This window comes from Podarcis muralis, chromosome 2 (genome assembly GCF_964188315.1).
Source record: "Podarcis muralis chromosome 2, rPodMur119.hap1.1, whole genome shotgun sequence".
Lineage (NCBI taxonomy): Eukaryota > Metazoa > Chordata > Lepidosauria > Squamata > Lacertidae > Podarcis > Podarcis muralis.
The window spans coordinates 109,015,756-109,026,398 of NC_135656.1; the positions used below are offsets into that span (position 1 = coordinate 109,015,756).

Here is a 10,643-nt window from a genome sequence, read left to right on the forward strand (position 1 = left end):
ACACTTCCGGGTCACGTGGCCAGCGTGACATTGCTGCTCTGGCGAGCCAGAGCCGCACACGGAAACACCATTTACCTTCCCGCCAGTAAGCGGTCCCTATTTATCTACTTGCACCTGAGGGTGCTTTCGAACTGCTAGGTGGGCAGGCGCTGGGACCGAGCGACGGGAGCGCACCCCGCCGCAGGGATTCGAGCCGCCGACCTTTCGATCGGCAAGCCCTAGGCGCTGAAGCTTTAACCCACAGCGCCACCCGCGTCCCTTTCATCTGCTGTTACTGCCCCTTAAAAAGCACATGATCATTTGCCATGAACAGGAATGAAAGAAATAGCCCTAAATATCAAGGTGTGTGACCAAGGATCAACTAAACAGTACAGTGGTACCTTGGGTTAAGAATTTAATTCGTTCCGGAGGTCCGTTCTTAATCTGAAACTGGTCTTAACCTGAAGCACCACTTTAGCTAATGGGGCCTCCTGCTATCACTGCGCCGCCGGAGCACGATTTCTGTTCTCATCCTGAAGCAAAGTTCTTAACCTTAGGTAGTATTTCTGGGTTAGCGGAGTCCGTAACCTGAAGCGTATGTAACCCAAGGTACCACTGTACGTAGATCAACAATAAAGGCTCTCTTTTTTTCCTTTTTATTGAAAATTGGGCATAGAGAAGGGAGCCAATCAGGACGTTAATGGGAATTTTCCCATTCTTTTGTGGACCACCATATATGAAAGGATTGGAGAAAAACTCAGGCCCAGTGACCAATTACAGAAACCCTCTCCTTTCCCTATAACTTCACGTGTTTCCAAGACTGGGTCCTGTCACTAGAAACAGGTTCTGGGACTGTCAAGAGAAGGCTGGTGATTACATATGCTAGTCAAAATTCAAGTGGGTGAAAACTGTCCGCTGTCTGGGATTTTTATTTCAAAAGCCAACATATCGAAGCTGCAAAACAGAAAGAAAGAAAGAAAGAAAGAAAGAAAGAAAGAAAGAAAGAAAGAAAGAAAGAAAGAAAGAAAGACCCCGTCATCTAGAAAAGCAGCTACACAACCGACTCATTTTGACATTTCAGTGAAGTCTCTCTCTCTCTCTCTCTCTCTCTCTCTCTCTCTCAGGAAAACTGCTAAGTTGATGTTCGATGGGCTGAGCTGCACGGCACAGCGGTGGGATGTGCAACCTTTGTCCAGTATGGAAACTAGGAGGAAAAGAAGGAATATATATATGAATGTATGTTGTATGACTTGATAAGGAGCTGCTGTGATTCATAGGTGATGGCACTCTGTGCTTCCAAAATATTCAGTGAGGCGCACCCAAGGTCCAAGTCCAGGTCATTGCGATTCTACGGTCTCCTGTCTGTTCAGCTGCCACTTCAGCTCAATATTTCCTTACCTTTTTTTACCATCACTTAACTTAAGGATAGGGTGCAAGTGGCCCTCCCAGATGTTGTTGGCCTACTATTATTATCAGCTATTAAATTTATTGCTTGCCCAGGTCCCAGGGCAGGTAAAAGCAATTAAAAATTCAGAATTAAAAACAGTTAAAACAGATTATAGCTGCAGGAACAGAGAGGGCGCTGAAAACACACATCTCAGGGGTCAAAGGCCAAGGTAAAAAGCCGTAAGCCGTATAGTGAGGAGCCCAGGCACACTTCTACAGGGAGTGAATTTCACAACTAAAGGGCTACCACGGAGAAGACCCCCACTCCAAACTTCTGAGGGAGGTGGAACTGCCACAAAGGTCCCCACTGCTGATCTCAACACACGTGAGGGTCTGTTGGGAAGGAGGCAGTCTTTCAGACTACAACCCTCCATCATCCCTGAACATTGGCCACACAAGTCTGGGGCTGGTGGAACAACAACAACAACTGGAGGGCCAAAGCTTTCCTGAATCTCTGACTTAGCTCACTGTAGTTAAGGCCAGTGGTGCCATTAGGGTAAAGCTTGGAGGGCAGATGTCTAGGGCCATCCTATTCAGCAGAATGAGCAGGATTTCACCCCAACGAACACACCAGGGCTTTCTGAAGTAAGTGAAGAAGTAATGCACATTCTGAAGTAATGCTGTCCTGGTTTCTGATTTGATCCCAGAATATCTCACTTTTCTTTAAAGGTAAAGATAAAGGGATCCCTGACCATTAGGTCCAGTCATGACCGACTCTGGAGTTGCGGTGCTCATCTCGCTTTACTGGCTGAGGGAGCTGGTGTACAACTTCTGGGTCATGTGGCCAGCATGACTAAGCCGCTTCTGGCAAACCAGAGCAGCACACGGAAACGCCGTTTACCTTCCTGCCAGAGCAGTATCTATTTATCTACTTGCAGTTTGACGTGCTTTTGAACTGCTGGGTAGGCAGGAGCTGGGATCGAGCAATGGGAGCTCACCCTGTCGTGGGGATTCGAACTGCCAACCTTCTGATCGGCAAGTCCTAGGCTCTGTGGTTTAACCCACAGCGCCACCTGCGTCCCTCACTTTTCTTTAGGACGTCCCTATTTTCATTGGAGAAATGTTGAAATGTATGCATCCTAAGAGGGTGCCCATAAGTCCATTTGATGTAATACAGTTTACCACCAGAACAGCCACCCTCCTGAAAGAGCATTAAGTCCAGAGCCTACAATTACTGAACTGTGCTACTAAAATTCAAGGCCTGATTTGAACAATGGGAATAAGGCAGAGCGAGTCATTCCTGAGGGTTGCAGGGCAGACGGTGTGCGCTCTCTGGTTAAAAAGACAAAGCAAAACACTGTGCAAACAGAAAATTAAAAATACCAGGGAGAAAGGTTCCAGCCCAGCCCTTAGCCTGCTCAGCTGGTTTTCTATGGATGGGTTTTGTTTTGTTTCTTTAACACAAAGGAGCATTTGGAAAGATCATCTGCCATCACCTCCAGTCTGAAATGACGCAGTCCGTCCGGTTACCTCAACATTTATCACATTCTACTGTAGTCATTACTAGGTTCCTTTCATCGAAAGACTCAATGGCCTTTGAACACCCTTCCAACTCTGACTGTGCTGCACATCTGGATCCAGCCTAAGTTCCCTCTTCCTCCTAAAACTTAAGAGCATCATCACATTCCCCCAGCCTTCTTGCCCATGGCTACAACTGTTAGGTCAGGGCCAGGGTGGGTGTTGTGCGGATGCCTGATTATCGTCTTCCAAAGCAACCACTCTATCCAAATTGAAAAATGGTAAGCATAATGCTGGCGGTCAACAAAAGAGGTTCAAAGAATCTCTCAAGGCAAATCTTAATAAATGTAGTATAAACACTAACAAATGGTTAACACTGGCCTGCAAGCGCTCCAATTAGAGAACAGCCTCCACCAAAGGTGTCATGGGTTTTGAATTCAGGTAGGTAGCTGTGTTTCCTGCCAACCTAGCAGTTCGAAAGCACGTCAAAGTGCAAGTAGATAAATAGGTACCACTCCGGTGGGAAGGTAAACGGCGTTTCCGTGTGCTGCTCTGGTTCGCCAGAAGTGGCTTAGTCATGCTGGCCACATGACCCGGAAGCTGTACACCGGCTCCCTCGGCCAGTAAAGCGAGATGAGGGCCGTAACCCCAGAGTCGGTCACGACTGGACCTAATGGTCAGGGGTCCCTTTACCTTTACCTTAGGTAGCTGTGTTGGTCTGCCGTAGTCGAAACAAAATTTAAAAAAAATCCTTCCAGTAGCATCTTAGAGACCAACTAAGTTTGTTATTGATATGAGCTTTCGGAGGAGAAGAACCGTGTAGGCTTCCTTGAGCTCACTGGAGGAAAGGAAAGATTTGCAACCTTATTATATTTAATTCAGGGGTGGGGAACCTCAGGCACAGGGGCCAAATGCAGCTGTCTCTATCTCTCTATCTGGCCCTCAGGTCTCTCCCCAGGTACATCCTGGTACACTGCTCAGAAACCTCTGGTTTTGTACTGAATACACATACCCTCCAACATCTGGGTGATCCAAATTGGGAAGCTTGTTTTTGTTTTTTGTTTTGGTCCGGAGCTCTTGTGGGAGTCAGCTGACTTGCGCTGGAGCACCAGACTAAAAACAGGACATTCCAGGATCCAATCAGAAGCCGGGATGGCTTCTGATGTCCCACTTAAATCGGGACGGTCGAACGGTATGAATACTACATTCTAGCCATGCAAAGGAACAAGGTAATATCCATTGCCCCACCCACTCTTGCATCTGACTCCTCCCACAAGCATGTGGCATTTTGGCTGAAAAGGGTTCCCCGCTCTGGTTTAAAGAGCTCCTATGCTGTCTTTCTGAACAAAGTCCTCCCAAGATGTCTTACAAAATGAAATTGATCTCATATACATAACAGGACAATTTAAGTTCATGGACTTAGCAGGGAGTCACACTTTCAAATGGATCACAGTGCAGCCCATTTGCAATGCTCCCAGTCTTGCGTTAAACAATCAATTAAATAAATTTATTGAGCATCCCCTCTCTTAAGTAGGATCACTCCCATCAAAGTGATGGCTTAGTGTTTCCTCCAGGGCTCACGTTTGGGACAGTTGTGTCCTGTGCCAAATGAATGGGCCTGGGTATACTTGTGGAGGAAAAAGCATTTTGTAACAAGGGGAAACAGGCACCGGGAACAAAGTTCCAGACTAGCTTTCTACTCTACTCCACCCTGCCTTTTTCAGAGACCTTCAGGGTCTGCCTGACTTCCAGGCACCTGTAAACGCTATTTCTCTGCTCTGATGGGGTTTCACAGGCGTTGGACCCAGAGCTGACCAATTCTTAATAATAATAATAATAACTTACCAAAAACAGGAAGCCAACCAGCATGAAAATGAAGAATGACATCGTCAGGCATAGCAGGACTGTGGCCCATCCTGGGAAAGCACCACAGTTGGGATGGCATGTGGTGTTCTCTACAAAACGACAGGAATAAGACATGTGAACTAAACTGACAACAATTTACTCAATTTACTCATCAACAACTTCTTATGGGTGATCCACATTCCAAACACATGGCAGCTTGGGGGGTTGGGGGTTCTCCAGCTCAGATTTTTGCTTGAAAGTAGGGATTTCTGGGAAGGCCCAGAAACCCCTTTATTGTGAGAATGTTGAATTGTCTTATTAATCCTGTTTCGAGAACCCAGCTGCTGCTACTCCTGCTTCCTTGTCATCCCCTCCACCATTTCTGGGTCATAGCTCGGTTGTAAAAAGGTAAAGGACCCCTGACCATTAGGTCCAGTTGTGACCAACTCTGGGATTGTGGTGCTCATCTCGCTTTATTGGCCGAGGGAGCCAGCGTACAGCTTCCAGGTCATGTGGCCAGCATGACTAAGTCGCTTCTGGCGAACCAGAGCAACACATGGAAACGGCGTTTACCTTCCCGCCTGAGTGGTACCTATTTATCTACTTGCACTTTGACATGTGGGAGCTCGGCCTGTCACGGGGATTCGAACCGCCGACCTTCTGATCAGCAAGTCTTACAGCGCCACCTGTGTCCCAGCTCGGTTGTAGGATCATAGAATTGTAGGGTTAGACCCCTTGCAATGCAGGAATCTTTTGCCCAACATGGGGCTCAAACCCACGGCCCTCCGTTAAGACTGAATGGAGCCACCAACCTCATTTCCCCCCACCTGCCTGCCTTCTTACATATTACGTGTTCAAAGGGGCTGCATTACTGCCTGTCAGTTTCCCCGCCATCGTCTCCTCCATCTCACTGTTGCCCTTGTAGAACTCAGTGGGGAGGACAGTGGCAGACAAGGCTAGAATTTATTGGTTCTGCCTGTCACTGACTCTGGCTCCACCTGCTGGTGGTCTCCCTGCCTAGCATCCTGCTGGTTCCAACCAGCCCCAGCCATTACAAGGCAAACGTGGGATTCCAAACCCCATGCATTCCAAAGTGTGGGGTGGGGAGGAATGTCCTTAGGTCTGGGAGAATCAGCAGACAGAAGAAGTGTTAAGCATCCCCCACCTTCCAGCCAACAGTTCCCCCCACACACAAAGTGTCCCCTATTTGCATACCCTCCGACATTCCTCTGATGAATGCAGGGGTGCCCTATTTAATAATAAATAATAATAATAATAATATTTATACCCACCTATCTGGGTGGGTGGGTTGCCCCAGCCACTCTGAGCAGCTTCCAACATATATAAACACATAATAAAACATTTTTTAAAAACTTCCCTATACAGGGCTACCCAGGTGTCTTCTAAAGGTTATACAGTGGTACCTCAGGTTACATACGCTTCACGTTACATACGCTTCAGGTTAGAGACTCCGCTAACCCAGAAATAGTACCTCGGGTTAAGAACTTTGCTTCAGGATGAGAACAGAAATCATGCTGGGTGGTGCAGCAGCAGCAGGAGGCCCCATTAGCTAAAGTGGTGCTTCAGGTTAAGAACAGTTTCAGATTAAGAACAGACCTCCAGAACGAATTAAGTTCTTAACCCGAGGTACCACTGTATACTATCTCCTTGACTCAGGGGTCAAGTAACTCCATACCCTCCGACATTTCTCCGATGAAAATAGGGACATCCTAAGGAAAAGTGGGTCATTCTGAGGTCAAATCAGAAACCAGACGGTTTCTGTAAATCCAGGACTGTCCCTGGAAAATAGGGACACTTGGAGAGTCTGCTCTGGGTTTACCAAAGCAAATAACCACTTTGCAGAAGCAGGAACCTAGGAACTACCTTATACTGGATCAGACACTGGCCCACCTTAGCCCAGCAATGCCTGCACTGACCAGAAGGAAGTTCAGGCAGGGGTTTCTCCCAGCCCTGAATCGAAAGCATGATGAATTGAATTGACCACTGAACTGAAAGCAGATACAGTGGTACCTTCAGGTTACAGACTTCGCTAACCCAGAAATAGTACCTCGGGTTAAGAACTTTGCTTCAGGATGAGAACAGAAATCGTGCTCCGGTGGCGCGGCAGCAGCAGGAGGCCCCATTATCTAAAGTGGTGCTTCAGGTTAAGAACAGTTTCAGGTTAAGAACAGACCTCCGAAATGAATTAAGTACTTAACCCGAGGTACCACTGTATTGTGCCATTTAACTATGCCCAGTGCCCTAAAGTAACATGCAGGTCTACCCTGAAGAAGCCAACTCAGCAGGGCTATAGATTGGTTGCTTATTACCTTCTGCATGGACTGTGGACTTTCTAAGAGTGGGAGAGGCATTTACAGGTGGGATGGTGGTCTCTTCCTGCTGCGGGGTGTTAGTTTCCACAGCAACGGTGCCAGTAAAATTCTCTGTCGAAGGAAGGGTCAGATCCTCAGGGTTTTCTGTCGAGGCAAAATCTTCCCCCAAGAAGCTGATGTCACTTCCTGGAACATCCAACCCAGCTCCGGTTTGGGTTGCTGTAGCAACACTCTCAGGACCCAGAGAAGTTACGTAGGGAGCAGATGGGGGGGTTGTAGAAGCAGCGCCATTGACGCTGGGAGAGGTGCTTTCAGTGGAACCTTCCAAAGCCATGGAGGAGACGTCAGGGGTGGTTGTGTGGGCAGCACATCCCAAAATGGGGCCTTCAAGTTTGCTGCCCACTACATTGTTGCCGACTTCTCCAGTGGTTCCTCTGACGTTGGTGGTGGTACTTCCTCCAGCAGTAACAACTGTGTTTTCCCCATGAGCTGTGACATTTAGAGTCAATATGACTGTACATCCTCGAGAGATGTGGGCTGCCATTAAGGCAACGTCCACAGCTGTTGCAAATGGCAAAGGGCAGTGTACCGTAGTGACAGTATCGCCACTTACGCTGAGTGATATCTTCATTTCTGCAGCGGTTCCTTCGGTGATAACGGGACCTGTGGGTGCTGCAAATAAGAAATATATAAATTCCTGCACCGGAATTCTTTCTACCACCTTCATAGTTCTTTCATGCAAGAAGAAGAAAAGTTTGGATTTGATATCCCACTTTATCACTACCAGAAGGAGTCTCAAACCAGCTAACATTCTCCTTTCCCTTCCTCCCCCACAAGAAACGCTCTGTGAGGTGAGTGGGGCTGAGAGACTTCAAAGAAGTGTGACTAGCCCAAGATCACCCAGCAGCTGCATGTGGAAGAGTGGGGAAGCGAACCCGGTTCACCAGATTACGAGTCCACTGCTCTTAACCACTACACCACACTGGCTCCCAGCTGGATACTGAAGGGAGGGGGTGGCATGGCTCAGTGGTAGAGCACATGCTGGTTCAATCCCCAATATCTCTGGGTACGGCTAGCCTTGGGAAGAGCTGCTGCCACTCTTTGTAAACAATACTGAGCTAGACAAACGAAGCAGTGGTCTGACGATATAAGACAACCTAGCTCAATGTTTCCCAAATTTGAGTTTCCAGCTGGTCTGGGCTACAGTTCCCATCATCCCTGACCAATGGTTCTGCTAGCTTTGGACGGTGGGAGCTCTAGTCCAAAAACAGCTGGAGACCCAAGTTTGGGAAATCCTGATCCAGTCTAACCCTCTGCAATCGAAGAATAAGCAGCTGTCCCTTATGGGGATTGAACCTGCAAGCTTGGCATTATCAGCACCATGCTCTAACCAACTGAGCTATCCAACTCAACAGGGGAAGGCTCCCCAGAATGGTCCTCCAAATTTGCTGCATGAGGCAGCCTGCTCCACATTGCCCAGTGGGAGGGACGGCTTTCATTTACTTATTATTGCATTGACACTCCACATTTGCTCCAAGGTGGCATAGATCACTCTCCCTTCCGTATTATCCTCATAACAACCCCATGAGGTTGGTTAGTCTGAGAGTTGGTGACTGGCCCAAGGTCACCCAGAGAGCTTCCAGACTTAGTAGGGGGTTGAATTCCTGAGTTCTTGTCCATCAACTGTAATCACTACACTACACTGTCTGCAGCTTGTGTGTCAAAAATTCTGGCCTCTCCGGCACACACACACACAGGCTGAAATCCTAAGCACACTTACATGGGAGCAAGATCCATTGACCACAGCAGGAGTTGCTTCCAAGTAAATATGCACCAGATTTGGCTGCAAATCCAGGAGGTCTTACCGGTTTCTGCAAGGCACAGGATTGCTGGGAAGATAATCTTCCAGGGGGCAGATAGAACCGGCTCCATTGTAGCTGCTCCTTAGTGACTTCACCGGCTGACCGAGGCAGGAGTGCCAGCGATCGCATGGTTTTATGGGAACAAGACAAACGGGATGGTTTTATGGGAAGGAGGTCACCTGGTATCCAGTGACACCAAGGAGTGTTTCCATTAAAATGGAGGTGCTTCTGCCTAGTGATAAGGGAGCTCATCCGGTGGTGTTGGGCAGCGAGAAAATTATAGTCGGTAAAGTGTAATAAAACAGCCTTTCATCTGGGGCTAAATCCATTCTTCCAGTTGGGTCAGAGCGTTTCCAAACCAGATTTCTCCAGTTTTTCTTTTTATTGCATCTCCTCTCACTAGAAAACCTTTCTAGGAAATGGGAGAGAAAACTGGAGCGTTATCTGAATATACTAGGGGCAAAGGAATAAGAGACCAGAAGAGCTGAAGGGACTTCCTTAAACCCATAGGTATCTCCATGCTTTGAAGCACCCATGAACAACTCAGATATACTGGGGGGTTTTAAAAAATATATCTTACATTTGTATATTCTGCGGTCTGTATGCCCATCACACACCCAACTAATTGAATCACCTACTACCAGGATCCTTCCCACATCCAGACAAGTAACTGTCATGGTGGACTGGTTGGATGTAGGATAAGGTTACCAAATGTCCCCGTTTCCCAGGGACAGTCCCCGGATTTACAAATCAGTCCCTATACAAAATCCATTGAAGTTGAAAAGTGTCCCCGGATTCATTGAAAACAATCTGGTAACCTTAATGTAGGAGTGGTGGGACATACCAGCTAGGGAACCCCCAAGGGAACCCCCAGAGGAAGAAGGCTCAGAGCCAGGGAACTGGTGATGGGATGACCATGAGTGGTCAGAGGGAGAAGAGGGAGCAGACTGGGAGGAGGTGGTGATGTCAGAAGCTGGAGAGGCAACAGGGTTTAGTGAGCAGGAAGAGGCTGTGGCAGAGAGCAGTCTAGAATCAGAGGCAGAAGCAAAGCAGGGGTCAAGAGGCAGAGATCCGGCTGCTGAAGAAGCAGAGTCTCCCCCTCTTGTTTCAACCAGCTCCACTCTCCCTTGGTTTCCCAGAACATGCAAAGAAATGAAGAGGGTGCAGCAGAGACAGACAATAATAATAATAATAATAATAATAATAATAATAATAATAATAATAATAAATTTTATTTATATCCCGCCCTCCCCAGCCGAAGCTGGGCTCAGGGCGGCTAACAACAATCAAAATAGTCCAACATTCTAAAAACATTCATTATAAAATTAATTAAATCAAATTAAAATAAAATTAATGGCAACCATCGAGCAGAGTTCTGTGCAGATTGCCAGAGGAGGGGGTCAGGCTGCGCCCTGACCAAAGGCCTGGTGGAACAGCTCTGTCTGAGACAAGGCGTCAGTCTCAGACTCCTTGGAAGAGGAGGCTTAGAGAGCCACGGGAAGGTGGGGACCTTCAGTCCTCGCAACTGCCTCATTGGGGCAAGACCTACTGGGAAGAGTTGCTGTGATCACTAGGCCTGAGCAGTTTTGTTTCTTTGAATGAAGAGTGAACTTCACTGACATTGGGCACTGTGTTGTTTTATTGCTGACCTATGCCTGAGAGCATGCTTGACACCAGAGGATAGCTGTTCTTCTGGAAAGGTATTGGTCTCTTCTAAGTG

At 47.6% G+C, this 10,643-nt stretch overlaps 1 protein-coding gene across 1 annotated transcript; it reads right to left on the reverse strand.

Annotated features, from left to right (window-relative positions):
• Window positions 1-202: 202 nt before the first annotated feature.
• On the reverse strand, window positions 203-9,386 carry LOC144327046 (uncharacterized). The gene is made up of 4 exons (XM_077925193.1): window positions 8,927-9,386; window positions 7,059-7,733; window positions 4,729-4,838; window positions 203-1,183 (listed from the first exon to the last, which is right to left on the reverse strand). The coding sequence occupies exons 1-4, from the start codon at window positions 8,991-8,993 to the stop codon at window positions 1,112-1,114; spliced, it is 924 nt and encodes a 307-aa protein (XP_077781319.1). The 5' UTR covers window positions 8,994-9,386; the 3' UTR covers window positions 203-1,111.
• Between the last annotated feature and the right edge of the window lie 1,257 nt (window positions 9,387-10,643).

Coding starts and splice junctions, on each gene's coding strand:
- LOC144327046 (XM_077925193.1), bottom strand. CDS start 8,993: ATGGAGCCGGTTCTATCTGCCCCCTGGAAGATTATCTTCCCAGCAATC. Junction 7,734..8,926: donor CCTGTGCCTTGCAGAAACCG/GTAAGACCTCCT, acceptor TCTTATTTGCAG/CACCCACAGGTCCCGTTATC. Junction 4,839..7,058: donor GTCCACAGTCCATGCAGAAG/GTAATAAGCAAC, acceptor GTCGTTTTGTAG/AGAACACCACATGCCATCCC.